This window comes from Heloderma suspectum, chromosome 1 (assembly GCF_057233095.1).
Source record: "Heloderma suspectum isolate Gila_16-S chromosome 1, 16-S_ref, whole genome shotgun sequence".
In the NCBI taxonomy this organism is placed as follows: Eukaryota; Metazoa; Chordata; class Lepidosauria; order Squamata; family Helodermatidae; genus Heloderma; species Heloderma suspectum.
In genome coordinates this window covers 349,036,209-349,053,648 of record NC_139458.1, presented here as the reverse complement: position 1 = coordinate 349,053,648, position 17,440 = coordinate 349,036,209, and the positions used below count along the sequence as shown (strand labels likewise).

General features: G+C 39.9%; 1 protein-coding gene across 1 annotated transcript in view; it reads left to right on the top strand.

Moving 5' to 3' along the window:
• SYNE1 (spectrin repeat containing nuclear envelope protein 1) overlaps positions 1–17,440 on the top strand; it is a 459,183-nt gene that overhangs the window by 288,963 nt on the left and 152,780 nt on the right. The window contains exons 82-90 of the mRNA XM_084827854.1: positions 246–411; positions 2,239–2,394; positions 3,177–3,329; positions 4,106–4,288; positions 6,337–6,474; positions 8,004–8,189; positions 9,869–9,991; positions 10,866–11,048; positions 12,376–12,519. Coding sequence (XP_084683980.1) covers positions 246–411; positions 2,239–2,394; positions 3,177–3,329; positions 4,106–4,288; positions 6,337–6,474; positions 8,004–8,189; positions 9,869–9,991; positions 10,866–11,048; positions 12,376–12,519 — 1,432 coding nt within the window. The remainder of the gene's footprint in view (positions 1–245; positions 412–2,238; positions 2,395–3,176; positions 3,330–4,105; positions 4,289–6,336; positions 6,475–8,003; positions 8,190–9,868; positions 9,992–10,865; positions 11,049–12,375; positions 12,520–17,440) is intronic.

The window sequence follows — 17,440 nt, the reverse complement described above, 5'->3', positions numbered from 1 at the left end:
CAAAATTGGCCTCTACCAACATAGTTTATAACACAAACTTGCCAATTAATTATTATAATCCCAATATTTCATTTATATTTAAAATATTAAATGTATGTATATACATTTTCTATTTTTCTTTAAAATATTTAAGAAAATGATTAAGATTTTCACAGGTTTTGACAGTGTAAAGTGAAATAAAATATATTAAATAGTATATTAAATTAAATTCAAATAGTAAAAATGATTATATCTGTTTTGCTCAGCATGCAACAAAAGGTGAAAAGAAGCGGGAAAGTGATTAAACAAGAACTGAAGGAACGTGAAGAAGTTGAAAGAGAGATCAATAAGGTGAAGTCTTGGATTCAAGAAGCCAGAGAATATTTATTAAATCCTACTATAGAAGTAGATGCTCAATTTGACGAATTGCAGGTATGTCAAAGTCACAGCAGTTGTATAGTATTGTTTTCCACTATTGAACACTGTCAGAATGATCCTCTGTGTATATCTGCAGAGGACTGCTATGGTGCCATGTGCAATCTCATTCCTAGAGCATCCCAGGAAGCAGTGTTTCAAGGTTTCTGCCTACTTCCTAGGATGCTCTAGGAATGAGGTTCCTGCTGTTGTATGGCAGAAACCATAGATCCTGTTCCTAGAGCATTTCTTCTTCTTTGGTGATTGTGTTGGGTTGACAGGGGCAGGGAGGGGGGTTCAGCACCTTGATGCTGTTGCTGCAAGACCAAGATCTGTTGCTTCTGGGCTGTGTGTAAGAGAAGGGTGTGTGTGAGTGTATGTGAGTGCATTATGTGCTTGCCTGCATGTATGTGCAGCTTCCAGCAGACACCTAGACCAAAAATGTTGTGCTCCCCTGGTTTAGGATATGAATTCCACTGAATCAGTTAAACCCATTATCCTAATGTAGGGCATCCTTTAGCTGAAGTGTCACTGACCATTGCCTCTCCACCTTTTTGAAAATTTTCATGGAAGTAGAGTTCATAATTTACCTAACTTATTACACCGCTGTAATCATAGATGGACAGATCATGTAATGTTTGTACATATAGATATGTTGATGTACCTTTAAATTGGGGATGGAAATCTCTGGCCCATGAGGCTTCAGGTGAGCCCCTCCCCTTCCCTGAAGCCATGCCCCTCCTTGAAGCCCCATCCCCTACCTGCTATCAGGGGCTTAGGGGAAGGATGGGAAAAGAATCCAATGGGATAAGGCATGGAGCAAGTAAAGCTGCCCCAAACAAGGCACAGGATGGAAGAGTATGCTTTGCTGGAACAGGCTTTGCTGTCTTTACATACAATTACCAGATTTTCTAGTCCCTGTTTGTGACTGAACTTCACAGAGAAGCCACTGTCAGGAAAAGGGGCAAGTAGGAGACACCTACATTCTGCAAGTTCTGCATTCTGCATTGCAGAACTTGGCAGACCAGCAGACAGGTGATAGTGAAAAGTGCACAGTGACAGTCTAGTATCAAGATCTGGGACAGCACACTGTGAAAGCTATGAGCAAGTCTTAAGACTAACCAGCAGGGCCGGAGAGGAGGTAAGCTGCAACGAAATACCTACGCAGTGATATATGTGCTCGAGGCCTACCTTCCTGCCTGGAAGAGATAGTTAAAGGAGCTGTGCTCTACTTCTGAGGTGTGGACTCTGGCAAGGCTGGTATGTTCTCTAATGCCACTGAGACTGGTGTGGCTGCACAAGTGGAATGTCTGAAGTTGCAGAAGTTTCCAAGGAGCCATCGCTGTCTCAAGATGGTGGAAAGGAAACATTCTCCAGAACAGATAGATAGATAATTTATTACAATCCAAGATCTCAGGAACAGGGGTTAAAAGAAGTACAGTTCCTTGGACTACTTTCTATTCTTCAACCAAAGATATCTCATGAGGAAGACTCAATCATTACTTCCTGAGCTGGTCCAGGGACAGGGTCTTCCTCATTCTCAGGGTCCGGAATCCTGTTGTGATGCAGAAGTGTCCAGGTTGCAGCATTGTGGGCATGTCCAGTAGTACTAGCTTGGATGATCTCGCATATCAAAATGAAACACACGGTGGGGGGAAAGCAAATTTTATTTCAAAATCCTATTTATAAGTTGGCATATTGGGATGAACTTTATAGAGCTTCACTCATTCTTTTGTAAAAATCTCGTCTCGATTTTGGATTTGATGTGAAACTCTAAAACGTACATATTTTTCCTTTTCCTTCCTTCTTTTTCTTTTTTGCAATATATCCCCCATATCCTATTAGGCTCTCCTGAATGAAGCAACTATTCACCGTCAGGCTGTTGAGAAAATGGCTGAACAGCAGCAGAATAAATATTTGGGACTTTATACCATTTTACCTTCTGAACTTTCTCTTCAGTTAGCTGAAGTGGGATTGGCACTTGTAAATATACATGAACAGGTAAGAACTATTTAAAGCAAATACTATGAAGAATTACTTAAAGCAAATTCTATAAACTCCACAAAGGTAGCCATGTTGGCCAGAGGAAATGGATGAATGTAAAAACAACAACCCACAACACATGGGGACAATCAAGCCTTTCACCCCAATTCATGACTTCAGAAATGCTGCCACCTGTCAGGGAAAGTTGTTTGCACCATGGAGTTGGCAAGGTCAGGGAATAGATGGGCCCTTCTGAGCCCCTGGCCCTTAGCTACCCAAGCATGCCAGCCCTGCCCCTGGTTGGTCCTTGGAGATGTGTGAGCATCACAGCACAACAGGCATTTCTTGCAACAGAAGGCCTCACCACATTTTCCATATCAACATCTAACTGTACCTGTACCTCTTTTTTCTAGGGCTCCTACCTGCAATTTACTCAATTCACACACTTAGCCAAGGTCCAGCTAGTGAGACAGAAGGAGGGAAGATGGCTCTGTTGAGCCCTATTCCAGACTCCTCACCATATCTAGCAGTGCCCACAAGGAGATCACTCCTGTCCCAATTTTCTAACCAAGTGGGTGTTTGGCTGCAAAAATTCGTGTTGACACAGTGTGTTAGTCTCTAAGGTGCCACAACATTCTTACATTTGTATTATAATGAAAGGAAATACAAGATGCTATCAATACACTGAAGTCATAAATTTCTTGATTTAGCAAGCATGTTCATACTAATTCTTTATAATTGATGTACTGTAAACCAGCATGTTTAGTTGTTCTTTCTTTTTTACTTGGAATATTTGGCAGATTCAAGCCAAAGAAAAAGATGCTCAACAGAGCAAGATATTAAATCAAGAATTTGGTCAGAAGATTCAAGAGATAGCAAAAGACCTCAATTCAATTCTATTGAAACTGAAAGAAAAGACAAATAACATAACACAAGCTAAAATGGATCAAAAGGTAACTAAAGATTATGTATAGAACAAAGTGTCCTTATTTAAGACTCTGATAGAAGCAAAGAGGAACATCATGAGATTGTATTATTATTTTGATTTATGAAATCTGATTGAAGCTTCGAGAGAGAAAGGGTACAATTAGAGAGAGAACAGCAGGGAGACATCACCCTTCAGCATCATAGTGGCAAGAAGCTGTATCTGATGATCTGTGATGGTTCATTCATATGTGCAAATCATCACTTGATGCTGGAGTCATCTTGTATGTGTGAAATCTACAAATGACTTGGGAATGGCAATCATACTCCATCATGCTCCACTTTGTGTCCTTTTTAATTGAAAATAAAATAAATGGTGTGTTTTTTAAGTAGATCAGTGAACGAAGTAATATCTCAATACACCAAGTATGCCTTTCTGTACATATTTTAAATACTACAAATTCGTAGGTTTACCATATATGGGATTTGGATATCTGTCACTTTTAGATAATTCTGTGAGTCCAAGGGATGACTATGTGTCCTTCCTGTCATGGACATATGCATAACTTAGGGCTTAACATAACAATTATTACTGTTCTGACGTGTGGAAGGAAAATGATCAGCCACTCAAAAGCCACCGAGCTAGTAGAAACCCAAAAAGAGGAAAGTGCACACCCCCGCCCATTCACTTGGTTAACTACAAAACACCGGAAAGAGTATAAGAGTAGCAGCAAGGCTTTGACAGCAAAGAATTGCCTACTTTTTTGTTTGTTTGTAACAAACACTTATTCTCTTCCCACTACAGCTCCTGGCTGAGAAACTGGACAGCTGTAACATGAAGCTAGTGGAACTAGATGCAGCTGTGCAGGACTTTGCAGAGCAGAATCCTCAGCTAGCTAAACAGCTCACTGGCAGAATAAGCAAACTTACAGTGCTCCACCAACAAACTATTAGGCAGGCTGAGTACAGGGCATCTAAGCTGAATCAGGTATAGTATTAAGTTGATTTGATATGTTCTCAGACTCATTGTTAATATATGGTTCACATTCATTGTATGCCACAATTCCATTGAAGTGCTGACAAACCATAGAATGTGGTCATTGGGTAGTAACTCAGCTTCCCAAGTATCTCAGTTTCTTTCTTTGTTTCTTTCTTTGTTTCTTTGTTTCTGACTGTGGAGATGGGCTTGATATGGGTCGAGAATCAAGGTAGCGTGAAAGGGGGGGAAGTTGAAACTAGTTATATTGTTGTCCATGAACCCAAAAGGCAATTAATTACTGAGAAGTATTACATGTTAATATTATTAGGTGACCAATACACTAGTTTCTAGCACTTTGTAAAATAGTGATAAATGTTCAGTATAGAGAATGTCCATTCTGTCTCTCAGGAAAGGAAACAACTGCCAGAAACACTTCTATGGAGAGCAAACTAATTAAGGATGCATGGACATTGTTGTACTCATCCTGAAAGGGTTTTGATCTTTTCGGCGTGCTCAATGCCAGCACTTGCAAAAGATTGATATTTTGTTCACATTCCATGTGAATGCGCACCAAATGCTTTCTGGCACTCAAAACACTCACTGCTGCCACCTTCCCCTCCTCCCAGGGTCCAGTCACTTACATGCTGTGATGGGGAGGAGGCAGGCACTCCAGCTCTCCAGTGGAGCATTTATCCCCATTGGGGAGGAGACTGGGACTGCAAATTTAGCAATTCTGGTAGAATTGTTGAGGGCCTGTAGCTGGCACTGGCTCTTTAGGGCTTGCAAGCAGAAGGTCCCAAGTTCAGTCCCTGGCATCTCCAGTTTTCTGCCTGTGAACTGCCCAGAGAGCTTCAGCTATTGGGTGGTAGAGAAATGTAATAAATAAAACTCTAGAGAGCCACTGCCAGTCAGTGTTGACAGTAGTCTAGATGGACAAAGGGCTGACTCAGCATAAGGTAGCTTGCTATGTTCCTAACTGAAGTGATTAGCACCATATTCCCTCAAGGGTTGTGGCACTTGTAGTCCCAGTTCCCTTCCTGGCAGGAAAGGATGCTCCACCAGGGAGCTGGAGCACCCTCCTCCCACTTTCAGCACTGCCTCCCCCATCGTCTACCCTACCATTGTTGGCTGTTTGGGATCAGGGGAAGGAAGAGATGGCAGTGGGCCCTACATTTGCAAGATGAGCAGGGCCGTGTTCACTGTTTCTCAGCTGCATCCTGCTGGTCTTGCATGGTGCTCACACTTTTGAGCAGCCTTTTCAAATGCTTATGATATCCCTAATAGTAATCTTTAGAGACACTTCTAAATCCTGAAAAATCCTGATGTAGTAGCATTATAGTCCTTCAGAGCCAGGGATGTTGAAACTTGTTGGATAATCTATATTTTGAATAAACTAGTGTTAATGTTAAATGAATTAGCAAATAGCTTTTAATAGCATTAACATATCTCAAGTGTTGAACACTCATACACTTTTGAATAAATTATCAGATCTGTAATTGCTACTGAGTTCTAAGCAACAAAATTTGCTACTTATGAGATACTAATGTCCCTATGACATATTAATGACTTGTATTGTTCCAGTTAGGTAAATATAATTCATAATGGTGAGATTGCTGGATAACTCTAGTTTTAAAAGAATTTAATTATAGGATGACTATGTGTCACTAAAAAGGGGTAAGTTGATGTAAGTTAAACAAATAATTAAAGAGGTGCAATTAAGTGGTATGGATCAAGGAAACAAGCAGTAATTTCTGAAAGAACCAGATTGTTCCTAGTACACATGCAATGATATGCCCACACTTGACATCAGTATGTTCACAGTCTTCCACATAGAATTTTAGAAGTAGCTACATCTGCGTAAGACACATGCATAATGTACATATGGCATATGTACTAATTTTAACATAAGCAGTATAAAAGACCAGTAATAGGAACTAGAAGAACTGAAGTAAATGGAATTGCTAGGTATATAAACTCACACCTTTTTAAAGAAAACAATATTTTCACGTACAAGCTGTGCTTCAGATTTACTAAATAGATTTTCCTTGTGTTTGAAGGCCATTTCACACTTAGATGAATATAATGAGATGCTAGAATTCATACTGAAATGGATTGAAAAAGCTAACATTTTAATACATGGTAACATCACGTGGAATTCTGCCTCTCAACTTCGAGATCAATTTATGTCTCATCAGGTGAGATGATAATTATTTTTTTAGGTAGTAGGTGAAGGCACAGATTGGTAGTGTACACTAAATGATAGTTTTTAACCCCATACTAATAGCATGGTAATCCTTACTAAATAATTTATATCTTCATATAATCTCTAGGTTTGATCCTTTCTCTGTAGATTTTTTCTCCTTGTAGGGAACTTTGGAAGCTTGTATCAGAATGTTAAGATGGATATGTTTTCAAAACAGCATGAGATATCACATTTTTGGAGCCAGGTCTTCACAAATATTCTATGCTATACTGCTGCTGCATTTCTGCTAGTTGTAATGTTCCTAAAATAAGCAAGGAAACAAGTGGAAATGATCGATTCGTTTCAAGAATGGAGCAAGTCAACGGAGCCATTCTGGAAATTAGCACTGCCGCTTGTTTTGAGTCGTTTCAAGAACTGCTAGGTCCTGATGCATTAGCAGTCTGTTCTGCTAGTGCACAGGCAGTATAGGATTCTGCCCAGTAAAAATATTTTGAAGTAGGAGAAAAACGTTATTTATTATGCTAAGCTCTAGAGAATCCTCTACCATTTGATGCCAGTAAGTTTTTTTTTGTTGGCTTTGACAGATGGACAACATGGTTTCTATACTAACTGGGCTGTTTGTAACAAAGTGTATTTAGCTTTCTCCAGCCATAAGCCAATGAGATGGAGATTTAGAGCCTTGGAAATTGCATCAAACAATGTGTATACTATGTTTGTCAGTTGTGTGAGGCACAGAAGGCCCTGCCACTTCCCAAACCAAGTTCAAGCTACTCTTGGCACCAACTCTCCCATAATGTAGCTGTGTGGGCTTAGAGATAGTCATCTGAGGCCTGAGTAGTAATCTTTCTTTCCTCAGTCTGACAACCCTAGTGTGGCAGGATGCAACTTCACACTTTGTTCTTCAGGGGCTGCAATAGCTGGCATGCAGTGATTTAATAGAAGGCTATAGTTTGGCTAATTAACTTCTTGTCACCTGCATTGGGTATTGTGTAGTAAATTATGTCATAATTTAATGGTATCCAGTGGATGTGACAACTAAAAGTTCATTAAAATTCCAAACTACCTTAGCTACCCTAAGCATTTTGTTAAGGGGAGAATCATCACAGGATTTCTTCAGAGGTGATTTGGAGTGGCATGCTTCATCTACTGGAAACTCCAGAGTGCTCATTTGCCTGGATAGTTCCTTCTGGGTGATAGGCCTAACAAGCATTCCCCTTGAGGTCTTTTCAAGGGATGGGATGACTATAGACTACAAATGCAGTAAGGCATCTAGACAGGTGATGCTTCCTAAAGAATTGACTGACCTCCATTTCTACTACAAGCCTTCCAAATCCTGGCAAGAGATAGAGCTGTAGTTTTAGATATAGTTGTGATCTCTGTAAAATCCTAGCTGATGTCTTCCTTATGAAGCAATATTGAACCATGTGACTGAAGAATATAGTAGCAATAATTCTAAGCCTAAATTTTTGATGGATCAGAGTCTGAAAATTGAAACAGATTCTGCTGATTTCTGCAACTTAGGCCATGCTTGAAGAGTCTGGTGAGATCCATGGGGATATTGAAGCCATGAATGAAAAGATAGAACACTTGGCAAGTGTATATTTGACTGAAGGGATGTCTCAGCAAGTGTCAGAGCTTGGGCGTCAGACTGAAGAGTTACAGCAAGTGATCAGAGAGCGACTACAGAATGTTCAAGATGCAGCCAAGGTATGTGGAATGCCCTTCATATCTAGTTGATGGTTTGAACTGTTCGTTATGACTGTGCAATGCTATTATTATTTGTTTTATTGTAGGAATTTGTTGTTAATAATTTGTTATATTGCAACCTTTTAACTACAATTGTAATTATTGTAATTTGTTTTATTGCTAAAAGTTAGAACGTTGTTTTAACTTTTGTAAGCCATCCTGGGAACCTGTTGAAGGGTGAGGTATAAATCTAAATGTACTGTATTTCTAAGGCACAATTCCTAATGACGTTCTGCTGTGTAAGCTCCCTTGAAATGGATGGAAGACTCTGTCTTACGCAGGAGAGCTTCACCAGGGATTTTTTCCCCTAGAGCATAATTTTTCATATTTATACCAGGCAAATCTGATTGAAAAAAATCACTGCCCTTGAAATTCTGTGTAAATTCTGAAGTTGTCTTCTCATGTGGCCCAATTCTGGAGAAGCTCAAGTACACACGGAGTTCCCCTGCCTCAAAGGGTGGGGAACCTGAGGCCTTCCAGATGTTATTGGATCCCACCTCCCATCATTCCCAGCCAGCATGGCCAATGGTCAGTGATGATGGGTAGTCCAACAGCATCTGGAGGGCCACAGGTTCCCCACCCATGCTCTACGGGATATCCCATTCTCACACACACACACACGTACAGCTCTTTCACAATGGGATGTGAAATGAATTAGATCAGGGGTCCCCAATCTTTCTGGACCTGTGGACACATTTGGGAATTTGAGAAACTGCTGTGGTCTACCTGTCACGTCTATGGATCTTAGGCTGCATCTTATTCCGCAAAAACTCTTGATTCGTTTCTATTGGACACTGCAACATCTATTTAATAAGGGATAGTCTAATTCAGCTAATTGCTGGCAGTGCAATACAGCAATTGCTTCTTTTAAACATATGTTTTGGCAATATCCAGTAGTTGCTCCTTTTGGGGAGGAGGTTATTACACAGATAAATGTTGTACTGGAACTGTGTTTTATATTCACTGAAGTACGCGCTCCTTTAAATTATTTACCTGCTTCATGGACATTAACAAATGGTCAGCATAAATGGATTCTCCCTGCCATTTTGACAGCTAAAAGAATAATATTACAATACTGGAAGGATAAACACTCACCTTCTATAATGCAATGAACTGAGGACCTTATAATGCTTTCAACATTTGAATGGGTGACATGTAGATGCCACCTTCAAATGGATACTTATTTGGATATTTGGTCCGCTTTTGTTGAAGCCTATGTATAATTGCTAGGAAGTTGTATACATTTCATTTGTATTCATTGCTGTGGATATATACAACATGTACGTATATTAAAAAACTGGGGGGAGGGAGTTTTATGTGGCTTTGCAAACACCACGTTAGGGACCCCCTGAATTATTGAATAGGGAAGCCTACTAATAGGGCATATTAGCGCTCACATGATGCTCTGAATCAAAGAATGGGCTTGTATGTATAAAAGAATAGAATAGAATAGAATAGAATAGAATAGAATAGAATAGAATAGAATAGAATAGAATAGAATAGAATATGCATATTATAAGACCTCGGTTTTCCAAAGACGTGCAGTTTACTTTCAGTAACACCATTGTCTAGTGAGTCTTAACCCATGTCTAATGTGTGTTCTGCTTTTCCTTGTTTTTGTACACTTTTTTTTTTTACAGGATATGAAGAAATTTGAAACTGAGGTAAAGGCTCTTCAAACAGCTTTAGAGCAAGCCCAAACCACTCTGACATCTTCAGAGATTGGCCGTTTGAGTCTGAAAGAGCAACTTTCTCACAGACAGGTAGGCTGATTACAGCATGACTTTATCATTTGCAGGAGAGCTGTGAAGTATTAATTCTGTTGGTACTTTCTTTAAAATGTCTGAGGCTGCTAGGCTTGGTTAAAGTATTACTTAAGCTGGCCACTAATTATTAGAGCAATAATGACATGTAATGATTTGAGTCTGTTTGGAGTAGGATATCAACCCCCTTCATGTGCCCTGCTTTTCTTCCAGGTAGGTGTTGGGAAAGTTAGTGATCTCAACAATAATAATTGCAAAGTTGCCCTTTCAGAACAAATCCTGTCAACCGATGGGACTATGGATTCATTCTTCTCCACTGTCTACTGCCAGTGTCTCCCTGAGGACCAATCCTATTTGAAAGCTGATGTCACTGTGATTTTGTCACAGTGCTATAAGATACATGCATTTCAGAAAATGACACCATGTGTTTCAAGATGCCAAAGCAGGTTCCCCTGTTGAACTGGAACCACCCACTGAATAGCTAAATCTATCTTTGTATCTGTGTCACACTTCAAGAAATAACATCCAATCAACTCCAAGAACTTCCATTATTCCCCTCTAAATATAAATTGCTAAAATAGTTTCCTATGTACTTAAATCTAATAAATCCAACTCGAAAAGATAATATGAAGCATTTTCAGTAATTAATGGCAATTTTGTTGTCATAGTGTTGGTTAACTCATTAATGATTTTTTTAAATGTGAAAACATTGAACTCTACATTCATTGTGAGCATGTCCTAGCAGTTCATCATTTAATGGTGGATAGTATTAACTCATACCATATGTTAATATTTTTGTTGAGCTCACTTTAGTGAAAGGCCCCTGGAGTTCATGGCAGTATGAGTTTATATCATACCCTTATGTTATTTCTAGCATCTGCTTTCTGAAATGGAGTCACTGAAGCCCAAGGTTCATGCAGTGCAGATCTGTCAGAGTGCTTTACGAATTCCTGAAGAAGTGGTCACCAGCCTACCAATATGTCACACTGCCCTCAGGCTGCAGGAAGAGGCCAGTCATCTTCAGCACACAGCCATCCAGCAATGCAACATAATGCAGGCAAGTAGAAATTGAACGTAACATGAGTAGAGGTGGTAAACTCACATGGTACACTCACCATTTGGAGTCATTTTCTTCTTCCATCATTCTTGACAAGCACAAAGATACTGTATGTTTTAGATTGTTATGTTTGTTACTCATTTTAAGAATCTTTACACTCAGTGTCAAGTGCCTAAACCTTAGTCTGTGTAATGGTTTTAATTGCTGTCTTTTAAATTATTTTTATTACTGGTGTGCGCATGTGTGTGTGTGTGTATAGATAATTGTACACCACCCTGGAATCCAACATGGATGAAGGATGGTATATAAATGTCTCCAATAAATAGAAATATTCAGAACAGAGAGTCTACATCATCCTTCCCCAACCTGGTGCCCTCCAGACGAGTTGGACTACAACTCCCAGAATCCCAGATTCTGGGAATTGTAGTCCAACCCATCTGAAGGGCACCAGGTTGGGGAAGGCTGGTCTCCATCATCTCCCAGAAGTTACAAAATAAAAATGCTGTATCATTCTTTCTGTTGTCTCTAACAATTATTAAATCTTATATAACTTTTCAACCTCCAGGGGTATATTTTTATTCTTCTTCTTTTTGGCAAGCTGTAGAACTGCAGTTCTTATTACTAGGTGTCTCTGATTCATTTGCTCATCCCCCGGCCTTCTGTTCACCATTATAACTTTATATAAAATTTAACTCTTACATTTAAAACATCCTTTGAAAAAGAAGCTAATTGTATTTAAAACTCATTTTGACACGGCAAGCAACCTGAATAAAATTTGGATCTCTGCTTTCTTCCAAGATTTATCCTATGATGTCTGCCCATATGACATCTATGCAGCAACTTTAAGGGGAAAAAAAACAATTTGAAAGTTCCTAATATAACGAATATAACTTTTTTTGCATGGACATTGTGTAAACAATGTTAACGAAGCTTTGACAATGTTAAAACAAAGGTTTTAATTCTGTTATAACTCCACACCAAACCTTTGGAATAAGATGGAAAATAATTTCCATGTAAAACAAATTTAAAACATGTAAGTAAAAAGACATAACATGTAGTAGTATAATCTTAACTTGGCTTTCCTAATTTTCCTGTAAGATATTCAGTGCTGTACAACTGCCAGCAGAATGAAAACTGCTGACGAAACATATTCTCCCTTCCCTCTGCGCCCTATACACACTTATCAGGGACTTACTCCCTGGTAAGTGTGTACAGGATTGCGGCCTTATCATCCTTATTTTAGAGAATGTCAGAAAATAAGAAGTATACAGTAGGTACTTTATTTTTTGGTGTGCCTTGACTGTATTTTCCCCCTCTTTCTCTATAGGAAGCAGTAGTACAGTATGAGCAATATGAACAAGAGATGAAACATTTACAGCAACTGATAGAGAGAGCACATTGTGAGATCCAGGACAAGCCCGTAGCAACAAGTAACATCCAAGAATTGCAAGACCAGATTTCACACCATGAGGTAATGCAACTGAGATCGATTTATGAAGCAAAGCTCATTTGTACATGAAAATAAATTTCCTTTCCCATTATCCAGAATTTTAGCTCTTGCAGACATACCAGATCTCAGCTTTTTGCCTATTTTGGCTTATATTGGAGAGTGGAGCGGGGGAGAGAAGTGCTTCTCAGCTTCCTTTTCTGGGCTACCTTTCCAGGTGCTGGGAGCTATGTTTCATTGACTCTGGACAATAGTCAGCAGTCTAGCTATGCTTGTAGAAGAGCCAAATTTTGCCATTACAGCTATGTTTTTTGCATTTGGCAGAAAGAGAAATAGGATGAGCCATCCAGTTTTGACTCTGGCCCTGGGCACCTCTGGCATCAGCCCTGCCCACTGCCGATATGCAGCCCCCAGCAGATTATCTGCAAGGGAATGTGGCCCTCAGCAGGGAAAAGGTTGCCCACTTCTGCTGTACCCATATGACCAGACCTCCCCTGGCTGCTTTAGTCAGTGGGATTGCTACTTAATCAGACAGCATTACTGCTACTAATGCATACAATAAATTTGTCCCATATTTTATTTCACAACTTTTATCCCACCTTTCTTTCTTAATGGAAACTCTAAGCTGTTGACAACTCTAAAACAGCCTATCACTCATCAAAATCCATCAAACATCTACATCCTTAAAATAACTTCCAGAAAGGTAGTTCTGAAAGAGCCTTGTGGCACCCTAGAAACTAAGAGCATTTTTACATGAGGCTTTTATTGCACATTCATAATTGGTCACTCATCGAAGTTTGCAGGTCCTTTATACGGCAGTGTCAACCTTCAGGATGTCTCCCACACTTCTTGACCTTTATCCCACTTTTTAAAAGATCAGAGGTAACCAGATAGAGAAAGTTAATCCAATGTATCGGCCATGTGAAATTGCACAGTTCTGCTATAACCACAGCACCATCTTGTGGCTGTAAAATGAAACATAAGAACGTGCCGAGAACATAATTCCCTGATTCAAAGCACGTGTCTGCCCGTGTAAAGGAACTGACCTTAATCCTGCAAAGAATCTGGAAACAAAAGTCCTGGTAAATTGCAGGATAAAAAGCCTGGTGTGGTGAAGCGCTAAGGCTTGGATCCTGAGTTCATGTGAATGGAATTCAGGTCATGGAATGCTGCCACTGCAGGAGGAGGGGAGGTATTTTTGCCAATTCTCTCTCTCCCTCATCCTTTGTCCCCTCAAAAATCTGGTGCTTCCAGAAAATGTACGGGATAGCACAGGGGGCACCAGGGGGTCAGCAAAAATAATCCCCCCCCTTTTTTTACACCAGCAGGAGCCTCCTCTGGATCAAAAGCCTTTTGCAGAAGGGACGTTTAGGCTCCAAATCTAAGAAACTGTGGCATAAGCTTTTTTGTGGAAGTGCATGAAAGCTTCTGCCATAACTAATCTGTTAGTCTTTAAAATGCCATACAACTTTCTGTTGTTTATCTTTAAAACAGTTTACAACTTGACTCAGTTTCAAATGCCACCTTGAAAAAAGATGTCACGACTTGTCTTTTTCTTTTTAAAGAAAAGATTGTCTGTCAAGCCTCTTGGTTAAGATACCAAAGATGGGAAGGTCTTTCTCCATGCCCTTGCTGGTGTTATTTCTTGGTTAGATGTTACTTGAAGTCGAGCCTCCATGGCATATCTTAATAGTGAGGGGGCTCTTATTAAGGAAGATGCTCCCTCAGGTATACTAATCCCAAACTAAATACAATTTTAATTTTAAAAGATCACTGACACTCAGAGAACAATTTAAATGGTAAACAAGCATTATGGGCTTCTCCACATGAGGCTAAAATCGTGCATCTTTACTGGGGCTTCTACTTCCAGATTCCTTGCAGGTTTACACATGGTTTTACATGTGGTCTTTTCTGGGGATTTTCTTTTGGGGCAAGTTCTATATGTTGCCATATACAGCCACTAGATGGTGCTGTGATATAGTAGGATTCTGGGAATTCACCGGAAATCTATCCCACTTCAAAGCAGGAGGTTGACAACATCTTGTAAAAGACCTGCAAAAAATGTGAGTGACCAATCATGAGCGCACAGTAAAAACCTTGTGTAAAAATGCCCTGTATATTGTGACTCTACTGAGACTAGAAGGTTGGGCCTAACAGTTAACTGGCTGCAGTGAACCATCTTCAAGGGTTTGTAGAACATGTTACAGTACTGAGTACTTGAGATTACCAAATCATGCCTGACTGATTAGATCTTGATGGTCTAGTTTCATTGACTGTCTGTCAGTTTACTATCAGTAATCTGCCTTTTTCTAAGCTGCAGTCTAACACCCAGCCATGAATACTTAAATATACTGGTTTCAGTAGAGATGGAAAATTCCCAAACATTAAAGAGAATGTGCCAGCCTCTGCTTTCACAGAGATCTGTGGGTGTATTTGGAGTCTCACACATGTAGTGGAGCAGTTGGACTGGTGTGACTGGTTTCCAGGGAGCTAAAGCAGCCTAGTAGCATTATAATATGAAGCCTAGGTTTGAACTATCTCAACCAGTTTGAACACTTCAGACTGAACTTATAAGTTTCTTTCCCAATGTGCTTACAACCTAATTGTTAATCATATCTGATTCTTTAAAAAGTTGTTTTCAGTTTGATAATTACATTGTGTAGTGTCTATACACAAGCAAATGTTAGAGGAGTTAAGTAACTAAAATCCTCAAAATAAAAATGAAATATTGCTGTCTAGTTTCAGGTACAGTGCTTGAACTGAGCTGTCCTATACCTGTGTCCATTCCTGTTAGGATCTTATTTCTACCAACCCCTTTGGCCTAATTCCATTGCTAATGTATTCGTTTGAGGTGTTTCATACTAAAACGAACTGAAATCTGAAAAAGCAATGTATAGATTAAGCAAGGCATATTCACAACATCCTGTTTGGAAGGAAAGCTGGTCAGCCCTAAAGCTATCAAGATGGTTCATTTATATAAATCTGTCACACAGGTGAGAAAATTCAACTGAAATCTTGAGGAACTGGTTTCATGAGACCAACTATGAGACTGGGAGATCTCTTAGGCTTTCATTGAGGTTAAACTTCACAGCATTTTTCCTATTCTTAATTCATTTGCTGTGAGCAGTCAATGTAAAAATGTCCTTGGCACCAATAAGCGTAGGACTGCCCTGTTCTAACCGGATTAAAAACAAACAAACATTCCTCCTGCTTGATTTGAGAACTAAAAAATAAGCAAGTGTTGCAAGAAATCAGAAATACCTTTTTGAAAGGAATGGAGTGGTTAAGTAAGTAGTACAGTGACAGTTAACCTCAAATTTGCTGTCACATTGTAAGCCCAATACTTGGGCTAGAGTCTATAGAGGCTGAAACAATAGCTTTAGCAGAAATATTAATTTTCCCCACTTAAACATTGGTTTAATGCCTCTGAAAAGCTTTGTGATGTAGCACTGAAGTCTTTAATTCCATTTATAGCCAGAGTCCAGGGTGAAACAAAGGATAGTGAAAAGTCACAGATATTATAAGATCATTTTAACCTTTATCTGATGTGCCCTGGAAATGTCCCTTTTCCAGTATGAATGCTGTTGTCTCCAGAGTTGTCCCCATATTAGTCCAGTTACATTTTACTTCTCGTCACATTGTTTCTACATACACCTTGTTTATATACCACTCAAGTGACAGTGACACCCAGGTAGAGCTCCATCCTTTGTGAAGTATGAAAAGACTGCATAGGATGATCCATGTAGGTGGAATTTTTTACATATGCCTAATGTGTCCTGGGATGCTGAAGAGACGACATTATCAAGAACTCTTCCAAACTGCTCTAAGTTCAAAGCTCAGGATCACTGTTCAGTGCATCCAAATCCCACAGCTAAGATCCATGTAAGAATAGCGTGAGAAGAATGTCAAGGAGTACAGGACTCTTGTACCATTTTTAGATATGCAGAAGATGGTGTTTGGGCAAGTGCAGCTTGTGACTGGGAGGGTGGGGAGCTGCATTTTCAGAAATTCCCTTTTCTGTGCAACTATTGGCACAGGAATGTGCCCTCTTTTGCATCCTATGTATATGAAACACCACTCCCCACTTTGGAACACACTGCCAAGAGGTATGACTGTGCGTTATGCTGTATGCTACCTTTCTCAGCTCATGCCAGAAGGGTATTCCAGGTCAACAGGTACATACCTGCCTTTCCCCTAGAACATTCCCCATGTTCCAAGTTGTGCAGTACAGCACTTAACTGAAAGCCCAGGAAGAATTGCTGCTTTGCAGCCTCCATTAAGCTCAATGTTGCTTACACTGGCCTTCCATGTAGACAGTGTTGAAATAAATGGAAATGCGATTGTACTTGGTACCTCGTACCTCTGCAACCCATTTTTTTGGACACTGTTCCTTTGTGTAAATTGCTCTGTAATATATGGCAGTATAAAACAGCTCACTCTGCATCATTGCCGATGAGCATTGGTGGAAGCACATTGATGGAACAATCCGGAGGGTAAGGAGTCTGAGCAATAGAGTGATCCGAACTTGGAGACTCTGATCTATCCAAAGACTTGTTAGGCTCTTCCTGGCAGGGTGGGAGGAATGGCAGAAGCAGGTATTTTTCCTCCACCATATCACCCCCCCTCCAACTTTAAGAAAAAAATCATTTAGACCAGTCTCAGAGTTGGTCTAAATTCCTCTCCATGGCTGAGGACTGAACTCTCCCTCTCCGCTCACTACCACATTCTCAGTATGCCTGTATTGCTCCACTACAAAGTCAGGATTTCAACCTTATAGAGGGAGCCACTACAGAAACTTTCACAGTGGCTGGGTGCCAGGAGGGGGTTCTGAAATCGGGAAACCCCTTCCAAGGAGCTTCACTTAAGACCTCAAAGAGTTTTCTGAGCAATCCTATGTCCCCAGGGATGTGTTCCCAACCATAGGATTGCTCTCTAAACTGTATGA